The 14041-nt window shown below is 42.9% G+C and overlaps 1 protein-coding gene across 1 annotated transcript in view; it reads right to left on the bottom strand.

Moving 5' to 3' along the window:
- The window catches only part of LOC126295266 (uncharacterized), a 710311-nt gene that overhangs the window by 515925 nt on the left and 180345 nt on the right, over window positions 1-14041 (bottom strand). The window contains exons 13-15 of the mRNA XM_049987689.1: window positions 13498-13804; window positions 5483-5818; window positions 216-385 (exon numbers count right to left, since the gene is read on the bottom strand). Coding sequence (XP_049843646.1) covers window positions 216-385; window positions 5483-5818; window positions 13498-13804 — 813 coding nt within the window. The remainder of the gene's footprint in view (window positions 1-215; window positions 386-5482; window positions 5819-13497; window positions 13805-14041) is intronic.

The raw sequence follows: 14041 nt of genomic DNA, 5'->3' as shown, positions 1-14041 counted from the left end.
GGAGACAAGTTATGCCCTGGCTGGCAGCCCGAGTACGTAAGGGCATAACAGCTGCAGGCTGTCGGCAGTCATTCAACTTGACAGTGGCCACGGAGTGCTCAGTCAAAAGCTCGCGACTACTCAATCACTGTATGTACCCGGAGGCAGGAAAAGGGGAGGAGGCGAGGCGAGGCGAGGCGATGTCCAGCCACTCTGCCGCCGGCCGTAACACTCACCGACCATCCAGTAGTTCCCCTTGCGCCTGTCCACTTCCTGCGGCACTTTGACGAAGCACTTGCTGCTCGACAGTCTGTTCTTGATTGCCATCTGCCACCCCTTCTGGTTCGGCCCGTAGTACGGAAAGTGGCTCGAGATGTAGGCGTGGATCTGTGGCAGTAGTGCCCTCCTGCCGGACAGACAAAAGCAAACATCACAATTCAAACCACCTACAGCATAACCCGAGTTAAAACTAGGGGCAGAGAGCACATTTTCTTATCTTCACTAAGTGTGTGTGTGTGTGTGTGTGTGTGTGTGTGTGTCTGTCAAGTCCCCACTTTGTATGGTTGGAAAAATAAATGGTTGTTTTGAAGATTCCCCTCCTGTGAAGTTGATGAGAAGCACTGTTGTCAATATTGTGCTGTCTGATTTTATTTGACTGTAACTTTGTGGACCATGAAGATATGACATTCTGTTATAGGGTGTGTGTGTGTGTGTGTGTGTGTGTGTGTGTGTGTAGACCACAGACTTCCTTGATTTCTCAGTTAAACACTTTTCCCTCTCGGGTGAAAATACACTATACACCTGGTGTAAGTACTTTTTTCCGGAGTTAAGTGACAATATACTTTCACTCGGAGCTCTAAAACTTATCAATCCTTAGGAACGGTGATGGTTTTATGCACCAGCATAGAACCGCCCAGCACTTTATGAAATGAAATCCAGAAAAAAGGCATGTGTTTTGGAAATATCTTTGATGCACAGTAACACGTACAATGTACCTTCTTTATTACAAGAGTATAAACATGAATTCAACCAAATATGCAAAGTAGTTTCCAAAGCACTGAAATGGAGATTGACAAGCACTTTTGTCAGCCAATCACAGCCCACACCACAAGATCTCACCAGTGAATGACAGCAAATATTCAGAGTACGGGACACATGATTTAGTCAATAGCAACGTCCTCTGCATCTACACTGTGTGAACCACTCTGAGGCATGTTGCAGGGGATGTCCCACTGTGCCAGTTATTAGGGTTTCTTCCAATGCCATTCATGTATTGATCACAGGAAGAATGACTGACTGAATGCCTCTGTCTATGCACTAATTATTCTAATCTTACCCTAACAATCCCTATGGGAGGAGAGTTCCTAGAGTAATCATTTGAAACCAGTTCTCGAAACGTCGTTAGTAGACATTCTGAAGATAGTTTACGTCTATCTTCAAGAGTCTTCCATTTCAGTTTCTTCAGTATCTCTGTGACACACACTGTCATTAGCAAACCAGTGACCATTCATGCTGCCCCTCTTTGTATATGTTCATTATCCCTCAGTCCTATCTGGTACAGGTCCCACACACTACAGAAATATTCTAGAACTGGTCACACCGAGAGATTAGAGCCCACACAGAGGCATACCGACAATCTTTCTTTCCACGAACAATACGAGACTGGAATAGAAGGGAGAACCGATAAAGGTAGTCAAGGTACCCTCCGCCACACACTGTCGGGTGGCTTACAGAGTATGGATGTGGATGTAGATGTAGACAATTTGCAAGTAATCTACTTTGTTGATTGATTGCACTTTCCCAGTATTCTACCAATAATCTGAAGTCTACCACATGCTTTACCCACAACTGAATCTATGTGATCACTCCATTTCATATCCCTGCTAAGCGTTACACCAATTGGTCGGTTACAACAGTGAGTCACTGATATTATAGTTGTATGGTACTACATTTTGCGTTCTGCAAAGTACACTATTTTACATTCCTGAACATTTAGACTAAGTCGCCAATCTCTGCACCGTGTTGAAACCTTAATAACTGACGCAATATTTACGCAGCTTCTCTCAGATAAAAGACACATCAAAAGAAGTTTTACATCACCCCATTTCCCAGAACTGAAAATCGACGGTGACTGGATATTGTATCACAGACACAGTCCTTTCAAGTGTTTAGAGATGTCACTAATCCCACCCAATCATGTAAACAACCATGTATGAGCAGCACCTATTAAATGGCAGGGATCTGACAGCCGATCAGTTGCAATCACTCCACTAGGAAGGCGGTACACGGCTCGTGTTGTCTGTAGTTCAACCGTGCCTAGGCGGTCAATACCACGGTTTGATCACGTCCGCCTTGTTACTTTGTGTCAGCAAGGGAAGTGCCCAGGCGTCTCTGAGTGAACCAAAGCGATGTAGTTCGGACACAGAGGAGATACAGAGAGACAGGAACTGTCGATGACATGCCTCGCTCAGGCCGCCCGAGGGCTACTATTGCAGTGGATGACCGCTACCTACGGATTATATGGCTCGGAGGAACCCTGACAGCAATGCCACCATGTCAAATAATGCTTTTCGTACAGCCACAGGATGTCGTGTAATGACAAACTGTGCACAATGGGCTGCACAATCCGCAATTTCAATACCAACATCCATGGCGAGGCCCATCTTTGCAACCACGACACCGTGCAGTGCGGTACAAATGGTCCCAACAACATGCCCAATGGACCACTCAGGATTGGCATCACATTCTCTTCACCGATGAGTGTTGTGTATGCCTTCAACCAGACAATTATTGGAGACGTGTTTGGAAGCAAGCCGGTCAGGCTGAACGGCTTATACACATTGTCCAGCAAGTGCACAAGATGTAGGTTCCCCACTGTTTTGGGGTGGCATTATGTGGGGCCGATGTACGTCACTGGTGATCACAGAAGGCGCCGTAATGGCTGTACAATACATGAATGCCATCCCTCGACTGATAGTGCAACCATATCGGCGAGGCATTCATCTTTACAGATAACAATTCGTGCCTCCATCGTGCACATCTTGTAAATGACTTCCTTCAGGATAACGAAATCAATCGACTATAGTGGTCGGCATGTTCTCCAGATAGGAACCTATCGAACATGCCTGGGATAGATTGAAAAGGGCTGTTTATGAACGACGTGACCCACCAACCACTCTGAGGGATCTACACCGAATCGCCATTGAGGACTGGGACAATCTGGACCAAAAGTGCCTTGATGAATGTGGATAGTGTGCCACGACGAATACAGGCATGCATCAATGCAAGAGGATGCGCTACTGGGTATTATAGGTACCGGAGTGTACAGCAACCTGGACCACCACCACCATTGAAGGTCTGGCTGTAGGGTGATATAACATGCAATGTGTGGCTTTCACGACCAATGAAGACGACGGGAATGATGTTTACGTTGATCTCTATCCCAATTTTCTGTACAGGTTCTGGAACTTTCAGAACAAAGGTGATGCAAAACTTTTTTGATGTGTGTACTTCATTACAGATAACTGCATCATCTGCAAAAGCCTGATCTTACTATTAATATTGTGTGCAAGTCATTAATATACAACATGAACTGCAAGGGTCCCAACGCACTTCCCTGGGGCACTCTGAAGTTACTTCTACACCTGACAATGACTCTCCATCCAAGGTAATATGCTGTGTCCTCCTCACCAAAAAATCCTCAATCCAGTCACAAATTTCACTCTATACCCGATATGATCGTATTTTTGACAATAAGCGTAGGTGCAGTACTGAGTCAAATGCTTTTCAGGAAACAAGAAAGGTTGCATCTACTTGACTGCCACAATCCAAAGCTTTCATTATGTTATGTGAGAAAAGTGAGAGTTGCATTTCACATGAAAGATGTGTTCAAAATCTATTCTGGTTGGCACTGATGAGGTTGTTCTGTTCAAAACACCTGAGCTTGAAATATATTCTAAGATTCTAAAAGAAATCGATGAGAAGGATATTGGACAGTAGTTTTCTCGATCACTTCTACTACCCTTTTGTAGATGGATGTGACCTATGCCTTTCTCCAAGAACTGGTCATTGTTTTTTGTTCGAGGGATATGCAACAGATTATAGTTACAAGAGAGGCTAACTCAGTCGCAAATTCAGTATATAATCTGACAGGGGTCCATCGGGCCCTGGAGCTTTGTTCTATTTTATTCAATTCAGCTGTTTCTGAACGCCACTGACATTAATACTTATTTCATTCATCTTTTATCAGTGGTGCAAGGATTGGACTGGGGCAGTCCTCCTGGGTTTTCCTTGTAATGGAACATTTGAAAATGGAGTTAAGCATTTCAGCCTTGTCTTTGATATCCTCAATCTCAGTTCCTGCTTTGTCACCAAGTGACTGTACACTAACTTTGGAACCACTAATGACCTTTACATGTGACCAGAATTTCTTCGGGTTTTGTGAAAGATCACTCGACAATATTCTGATATGGTAGTCATTCACGCATCATGGATTCCTCTCCTGACAGCCATACTTGTTTCATTCAGCATCTACCTATCTATCACCCTGTGCTTTGTTTTATGCCTATTATGCACTAATTTCTATTTCTTTAGAAGTTTCTTTAGAGTGACTGTATTCCATGCAGGTTCCCTCATTATGAACTTTTCTCCTGGGTACATATCCCTCCAGTACATGGTCAACTATTCTTTTCAAATTGAGCTAGAGTCCTCTACAAGCTCCAGCCCTGTGCTGAATGTTTCAAGTTCCTCACCGAAATATGATACTTCTGATATTTTATCTAATTTATGGAGCATATACATCTTTCTTCATGGTTTAGTTGTTCTTTGCACTTTGGTAATCACTGTTGCCACAACCGCGTCATGGTCACTGATACCAGTTTCAATGTGGACATGCTCAGACAGGCGAGTCTACTTGTTGCCATTGGATCCACTATTTCCATCATGGTGGGGTACCTAACTATCTGTTCTATGTAGTTTTCAGAGAAAAAAAATCAAACAATGACAATTCCAGGATGGAATGTAACAATATTATGAGAAGGAAAGTTGCTACTCACCATATAGCGCAGATGCTGAGTTGCACATAGGCACAACAAAAAGACACTCACAATTAAAGCTTTTGGTCATTAAGGCCTTTGTCAATACACGCACACGCACACATGACAGATTAGAATATTTCGAACTAATAAATGAGGATCTAAGGAGAAGAGGCTGGCACAGGAAATGAAGTGGCGGCAGTTACATCGAGCCAGTCAGAAAACTGGCAACAGAAAAAGAAGTTCTCATCGTTGATGTCGGATAGGACAATTATCAGATATTATGATAGCCAACAAGGAGAACAGGTGAAGGAATGCGTAAAATCATCTTGTTGCTGATGACCGAGAAACAACACCAAGACAGTCTGCAACACGTATGAGATATCACAGGAAGTGCCAAATTATGGTCACACGTATTAAGGAGGCTATAGTGTATATTCATGAAGTGACTTCATAGCAGTGTTGCCAACCTGTGTGGTGAATGCTCTATTGCCATAGCAATGAGCTCCGTGTAGCTGAACGGTGGCTTCGTGCTGGCAGTAATGGCAGAACCAGTGTCGCTGGGGCGCTGCTCCTCGCCCACCTCTCTGCCAGCACAGCCCGCGGTGGTTCCCACGCTGCCGATACCAGTGCCACCGCCACTATCGTTGACGGTGACATCGGATGTGGATGCTGGAATAGTTGTGTCGCCTGCCGACACCGTTTTGTCCGACGCCAGGGTGGCGTCCTCGCTGTGGCCGCTACCAGGGTGGGACGAGTTGGGGGCTGCCTTGTCACGGTTGCCAACCTCAGGCGGGGTGGCGGTACTATTTAAATGGACAAACACAATATTCAGTCAGTAAAGATCCGAGGAACTTACATTTGTTATAGAAAGACATTCAATTAGAGCTACAAAGGATACCTAGAACTGAGACCAAAATGAATAATTTACTACAGAATGTAAAATGAACTACTTAGTATCTGAGATAGACTACAAACTAGATTTTTTTTCAGTCATCAAGCAAAGTGGTACATTACCTGTCAGATCATGGGGGACATACTATGTATCAGAGGGCTGACGAATGACAATCACACATGTGGCATGCTCTGGGACTGTGCACTACAAACATATGAAGCAGGTTTTAGTCCCCAGGTAGAGCGGGCACTGAGGAAGAGTCGACCTGATGCATCTGACAGTACAACAGTCACAGTATCCAGAAAGGCCAAGGAGGGCTTTACGAGGAATTCAACCGTATGCTAGCAAATGCTGTACAGTCGGACTTATGACAACTGAGGTCTGTGACCACCGAATGAAATTGTTTTCGAGACCATCCACCGTGTTAGTGCTAACAGAAATGTAGCTACTAAGGAGTTACAGTGCATCGTGTAATCAATTTCTCAAGCAAAAGGAACCTTCTAAAGTTTAAGTGCACCCTCCTATACGGTGGTCAGGCACTGTCGACCAGGACCTTGACGACGCTCGTGTCTAAATGGATTGTACCAATTTCATACATAGAATCTATAGCAACCTCAGTAGTGCTAGAACACTGACTAACAAAAAAGGTTAAGCACCGACAAGATATTGTCAGGCATCAGTGTTAACTTTTTACACGTACACACCATCGGTGGCTACGTAAACTGTTTAGAGTTGTAATCCTCTGCAACAGGCAGAATGGCCACCAGAGTGCATCAGCCTTGTTTGTGTTTTATGCTGTTACCAGGTCTAGTACAATATGCAGTAAGGGATTTGCATCAGACGTTGTCCGATTACAGTGATGATGCAGACACACGTAATCCAGGGTTATCAGCATCTGACAAAGTCGACGGGACATTTCTCATTTCGAGGCACGACGAGAGATAGTTGAAACCCGGACTCAGAATGTACGAGGGTAGTTTGAAAAGTTCTCGGAATCATCACTAGCACAACGAGTTGTTGACACGATATTCATTGGACTGTTGCCTGTAAACACGTGTCGTGTCAGTGCTGTCAGAAGAGAGCTCTATTGTTGTTCCCACATAGTTATTTGAGAAAATGGGGGGGAAAACCGAGATTCAAGCAGTGATTTAGTACCTCATAAAGAAAGGTATGAAACCAAAGGACATTCGTGCCGATTTCCAGAATACACTGGGGGACTCTGCTCCTTCATATTCAACTGTCGCCCAGTGGACAAATGGATTTAAATTTGGTCGGGAGAGCTTAGATGATGATCCGTGCAGTGGTCGGCCAATATGTGTCACTACTCCAGAAATCAGTGCAAAAGCGCACAAAAATGTCACGGAGGATCACCAACTGAAAGTGGGTGAAATTGCTCACCCTTGCCAGATGTCAACTGAAAGGGTATATCGCATTTTAACTCAAGAATTAGAAATGAAAAAAATATCTGCAAGACGGGTGCGGCAACGCAAAGCTGAATCAAAAATGCACGAGAATGGACATATGGGAACTATGTTTGGCCCATTTTGGGAGAAATGAAGATTTTTTGTGCCGGTTTGTGACCACAGATGAAACTTCGGTGCAGTACTACACCCCAGAGACAAAACAGTCAAAGCAGTGGAAAACTGCCAATTCTCTGCCACCAAAGAAAGCGAAGACAATTCCTTCGGCAGGAAAGGTCGTAGCATCAGTATTCTGGGATGTGGCGGGGGTTCTGTTTGTAGATTCTCCCCCCACTGGGCAAACAATTACTGGAGAATACTATGCTAACCTCCTGGACAAATTGCAACAAAAGATGTGAAAAAAGGCCAGATTTAGCAAGGAAGAAAGTCCTCTTCCATCAAGAAAATGCACGCCCCGCGCACATGTGCTGTCACCATGGCAAAATTACACGAACTAAGGTACGAATTGTTGCCACATCCGCCTTATTCACCTAATATAGCTCCGTCAGACTTCGATCTATTCCCAAAACTGAAAATTTTTCTTGGCGCACAAAGACTCACTTCAAACGAAGAATTGATAGCCGGAATTGACAACTATTTTGCAGGGCTGCAGCAGGAAACTTATTTTTGGGATGGAATCAAGGCACAGGAACATCATTGGACCAAGTGCATTAATATACAAGGAGACTACATTGAAAAACGAAAAGTTTCAGTGATGTAAGTACTTTTCTTCTATCCCGTTCTGAGAACTTCTCAAACCACCCTCATAATTCAGTTGCTCCAGTCTTGGGTGGCATTGAGTTAAGATGGGATTGCTCCTCTGTGGCTGGACAGTGAAGGTTTTGGAGGTGGTGTGCGACTGGGAAGATAAGGCACTGGAGATTTGTTTTTGTGCTATGTTGGGAGGATAATTAGTCTGTAAAAGCCTCAGTGAGAGCCTCGGTATATTTACAGAGGGACTGGTCGTCACTGCAGATGCGATGACCGCGGGTGGCTACGCTGTACGGAAGGGACTTCTTGGTATGAAACGGGTAGCAGCTGTCTAAGTGGAGATATTGCTGCTGGTTAATGGGTTTGATGTGGACGGAGGTACAGACGTAGCCATGTCTGAGGTGGAGGTCAATATGTAGGGAGGTGGCCTGTTGGGTTGAGTAGGACCAGGTGATGTAAATGGTGGAGAAATTGTTGAGTTCTGGAGGAATGTGGATAAGGTGTCCTCACCCTCAATCCAGATAGGAAAGATGCCATCAATGAGTGAACCAGGAGAGAGGTTTAGGATTCTGGATTTTTAGGAAGAATTCCTCTAGATGGCCCACTAATAGGTTGGCGTAGAACAGTGCCATGCGAGTGCCCGTAGTCCTACCTCATATTTGTTTGTAGGTAATGCCTTCAAAGGAACAGTAATTGTAAGTGAGGAAATAGTTGGTCACGGCGACTCTGAACGAGGTTGTTGATTTGGAATCAGTCAGGCATTGGGAAAGGTATTTTTCAATAGCAGTAAGGCTATGGACATTAGCGATGTTAATATAAAAGGAGGTGGCATCAATAGTGACAAGCAGGGCACCATGTGGTGAATAGACAGGAAATGTGAAGAGTTGGCGGAGGAAATGGTTGGTATCTTTTGTATAGGAGGGTAGGTTCCGGGTAATAGGTTGAAGGTGTCTGTCTACGACAGCAGAGATTCCCTCAATGGTGTCACAGTAACTGGCAACAATGGGGTATCCTGGGTAGCTGGGCTTATGAGCTTCAGGAAGCATGTAGAAGGTAGGAGTGCAGGGAGTGGTGGGGGGGTGAGGAGAGAGGTGGACTCTAGGGAGAGGTTCTGGGATGGGCCTAAGGATTGAAGGAGACTGGATGTAGCAGGTGCGAACTGGGATAGAACGGAGGAGGATTGGGGGGGAGGGGGGATGGTTGGTAGGATGAGACAAGATTGTGCGGCACCAGAAAGGTGAGGGGGAAATAACACAAGAAAATACAGGAGAGTTATCATTTTGAAGGTAGAGGATTAATTATATTGGTGGGAGTAATATGGGACATAAGATGCTGCACCAACAATCAGCTTGGTCTTGCGGCCGCCTGCTCTGCCTGACCAAGACAGTTGATACAGTGTGGTTCTTAAGTAGAGCATACAGTGCAGTTTGTAAGGCGACAAGAGGAACACAGGAAAGAAGGACGGACGTTGAGTATAGTAATGCATTAGAAAATAGTAACAAAGGAAGAAATGGTAGATGTAGGGGTTAAGTGTAGTTTTGAAGCAGTAGGAAGAAGTTTCCTTTCTTTTACCTTTTTGCCTGTTTGTTTTAGTAGTATGTTTTTTCACAGTATCATATAGTACGTACATATTTTAAAAATGTTTCTTAGTAGCAGGTTTAAATGATTATTATGTACACTTTTTATAATACACAAAAATGTGAGTCGGATGACCTATGTTAAGTTTTTAACATAACAGGTTGTGAATGTGAAGAATGTATAAATGAATAAATAAATATTCTCCATCAGTTTTTAAGAAGAATTCTATTTGCAGATTTGTAGCTGTTTAAGTGTTCAATTTGGAAATACAAAGTCCACAACTAGATTTATTTTCTTTGATGCATTGGCTCCAGCTATCTGTGGGCCACAGTAAAACAATATTGAAGAGGAATTATTTTTTTCAAATGAGGTTCTTCCTCTATCTCCCCACCAGTTTTTCATTATTTCATTCTGCTGTTAATTTTGGGGTTGAGAGAATTTTCTTCCATGTTGGCTCAATTTTTTTGAAAATCTATTAAGTTGTTCTTTTCTTAATTTTTATGTTTAAAATGTATTCTTCAGTTACATTCTCTCTAGTCACGAGTTTCTCTGGTTGTTGATTTTAGAATTTTATTGTTACTGAAACACTAAGATTCCTTTAAGTAATCTATTATCCTGGACTTTATATGTCCGAAGATACTGAGTTTCCCAAATCGCAATTGAATTTTCCTCTACAGTGTGTTCCAGAATTTTTCAAAAAATTCTGTTTCTTTTTTTTCGCCTTTTTCTATTTCTTACACTCAAGCATGGCAATGTACTGTGTTGCATAGACTGCATGCACTTTTATATCTTTTTCATAGTCTCCAATTTTTGTAACAATGAAAACTGATTTGTTGTTTTATATGTCTACTCAAAGAGATGATATTCCATCTTCATCTTCTGGGTCAGAACATTTAATTTTTTGGACTTCTTTACTTTTCCTAAAACTTGTGTTCAAAGATTTGTGAGTACCCCAATATTTGTCATATATTCTGTTTTAGGTGTCAAGACACTCTGAAATATTTATATGGTGACAGTTAATTCTGTAGCTTTGCCAAATGGTCATACGCAATGGTGAGGCATTTAATTTTTATTTTATTCATACCAAGCAAACAAAATAAAACATGGCCCGAAAATATTTATAAGAGTGACTCAGAAATCATCCTATCAAAATCAACAGGGAGATTGACAATGGCACAAAATGCTGGAAACTGCAATTTTCATTAACAAATTGATAGCTGTCTTGGGGAAATGCCTCACTTTGTGACATTTCATACAGAATGGTGATTTAATAAAATTGCTAAAACTGGCAATTATTTCCTGTCCCTACTTATAGACCGTCGAAGTAGAGAGGATATAAAATGTAGACTGGAAATGGGAAGGAAAGCGTTTCTGAAGAAGAGAAATTTGTTAACATCGAGTATAGATTTAAGTGTCAGGTAGCCTTTTCTGAAAGTATTTGTATGGAGTGTAGCCATGTATGGAAGTGAAACATGGATGATAAATAGTTTGGACAAGAAGAGAATAGAAGCTTTCGAAATGTGGTGCTACAGAAGAATGCTGACGATTAGATGGGTAGATCACATAACTAATGAGGAGGTATTGAATAGAACTGGGGAGAAGAGAAGTTTGTGGCACAACTTGACTAGAAGAAGGGATCGGTTGGTAGGACATGTTTTGAGGCATCAAGGGATCACAAATTTAGCATTGGAGGGCAGTGTGGAGGGTAAAAATCATAGAGGGAGACCAAGAGATGAATACACTAAGCAGATTCAGAAGGATATAGGTTGCAGTAGGTACTGGGATTTGAAGCTTGCGCAGGATAGGGTAGCATGGAGAGCTGCATCAAACCAGTCTCTGGACTGAAGACCACAACAACAACAACAACAACAACAACAACTCATAGATCAGAGGAATTGCTTCAACTTGCTGTTGTGCTATTTATCGTATGTGCAATTTACTTTATACTGGCACCAAGATTCCCAAAAGTTTTTGAACACACAGTATTATAAAAATCTTTCGCAAATACAAACCAGTACATGTCAAATATTTGTGTGTGGCCACAGCTTCATTAAATTCTAGGATTTTTATCTGTAAGCAAAAAAGGATTTTGTACTACTAAGCAGTAGTTTTAAAAAAGGAGTTAATAAATCACTGATATCTCACAGTAGCCAGCTTTACTTGGTTTATCTTTAGGAGTATCATTCACTATCTCAACAAACTGAACACATTTGATTCATCAATTTGGGAACATTTCTCTCCATCATTGCCTTCTTTTAGTGCTAATCAAGAGTCGCACATGGGAGGGTCAGATGTGTGGACATACGTGAACTTAAGACAATTACAATTTTAATGGGCATCTTCGTAAAAGCTTATCTTTCTTCTTATTTAACAATTGTGTGTTTCACCAGGTCTCAGCTAAAATACTTTAGGCTTCTACTAGGCATTCTATAACTCTGTCTACATTTATAAAAATACTTGAAATATTACGACAACCACAGCATGGTTTAACGGATCCTCTGTCGCTGAGGATGCCAGCCAGGCCCAGATACATTTACCAGTATTAGTAATTAAAAAATTCTCTTCAGAACTGTTTAGGTACAGAAGGTATACACTTCTACAAACCCATCTCCTTTAAGTGCAAAAGTACTGCCTTGTTGGACCATAACTTAATTTTCACACAAATGTTGTACTCAGGATCCCAGAAAAACTGGGAATAAACTCTATAGGTCAGGGCAAACAGGCTCAGATGGTGGGGTCATGTTACACGCATGGGAGAAGCAAGGTTACCGAAGAAACTCGTGGGTTCAGCAGTAGGGGTAGACCAAGGAGAAGGTTAAGAATGATTTTGAAGTAATAGGCTTAATATCATCAGAAGAGGCACCGATGTTAGCACTGAATAGGGGATCTAGGAGGAATTTTATAAGGGGGGCTATGCTCCAGACTGAATGCTGAAAGGCATAATCAGTCTTAACTGATGATGATGATGATCACTAATGGCAATTTCTTTGGTTGCATGTTAGGGTTAACAAAGCTTCAAACTCTCCAGCTACACCAGGAGAAGCTAGGGGTAAACACCACCCATCAAAAAATTCCAAAATTGATTTTATTCCTGGCGTATAGCTAAAGTCAATGTAGTAATTACAGTGCCAGGTTGAACTAACAACTGCAAACAAAAGATGTGCATTCTGCTGCGAGTATGCAGCGTTACATAGGAGACATCAACTACAGCGTGTTAACGTCGTCGTGTCACTAATCGCAATGGAGCAACATCTCTAAATCAAGTGTTCTAGACATTTCCAGAATGAGATTTTCACTCTGCAGCGGAGTGTGCGCTGATATGAAACTTCCTGGCAGATTAAAACTGTGTGCCGGACTGAGACTCGAACTCGGGACCTTTGCCTTTTGCAGCCAAGTGCTCTACCCAAGCACGACTCACGCCCCATCCTCACAGCTTCTCGAGAATATTCTGAGGACAAGCAAAGTGTATGCAAAGTTTGTTCAGCACACTTTCACTCCTGAGCAGAACCAATGACGTGTGGACACCTTCCACAACTCAGTTGAAATGGAATATGTGGATAATTTTTTTCTGCAGAACTTCAGCAGGGTGACAAAACTGGTGTTATCAATACAAACCTACCGTAAAGCAACAAAGTGCAGAAACTCACACGAAGGGTAAATGTTTCGACAACAAAACTGACATCAGAGCCAATGCAGCACGAGAACTGAACGGCACCTCAAAGAAGAGTTTTTCTGACAGCTTCACACGGTCGTACGATCGTTCTGTTATATTCAAGTGTGTGTAATAAAAATGTGAGGTGACACGTGATGTACCTTACAAACGACCGAGACATTCTTGTACCTGGGATAGTGCGGGTAGGCGGGAGGTGACAGAGTGTCGCCTCTGACGAGTCCACTCTCAGCGGCAGCCCGGAGCACCGAGTGTCCGAGCAGTGACTCTGTGGCGTTCTCCAGCAGCTGCAGGTGCTCCGACGTGCCAGTGCGGTGCTGCAGACGACAGGGGTTGTGCCTGTCGAGTCGGTGCTCGCCGTTGTGAGAATGCACTCCGTTCACGTGCCCCTCCGAAACTGAGTCAGAGTTCAGCGGCCGCTTCACACGGCGGCGGGGGCGAAATTTTCCACTCTCAAACATGTGTTCGTATTGTGGGTCTGAAACAGTAACACAGTAATTGTTTGGTGAGCAGTTCACCAAAACACACACTGAGAATTCGCCGTCACTGAATGTAACCATGTACATCGACCGAATCGTCTAGAATTATCGACCGAATCGTCTAGAATTATCGACCGAATCGTCTAGAATTATCGACCGAATCGTCTAGAATTATCGACCGAATCGTCTAGAATTATCGACCGAATCGTCTAGAATTATCGACCGAATCGTCTAGA

Source organism: Schistocerca gregaria, chromosome 11 (genome assembly GCF_023897955.1).
Source record: "Schistocerca gregaria isolate iqSchGreg1 chromosome 11, iqSchGreg1.2, whole genome shotgun sequence".
NCBI lineage: Eukaryota > Metazoa > Arthropoda > Insecta > Orthoptera > Acrididae > Schistocerca > Schistocerca gregaria.
The sequence above is the reverse complement of the archived record's forward strand: the minus strand, read 5'-3'. Positions and strand labels throughout refer to the sequence as shown.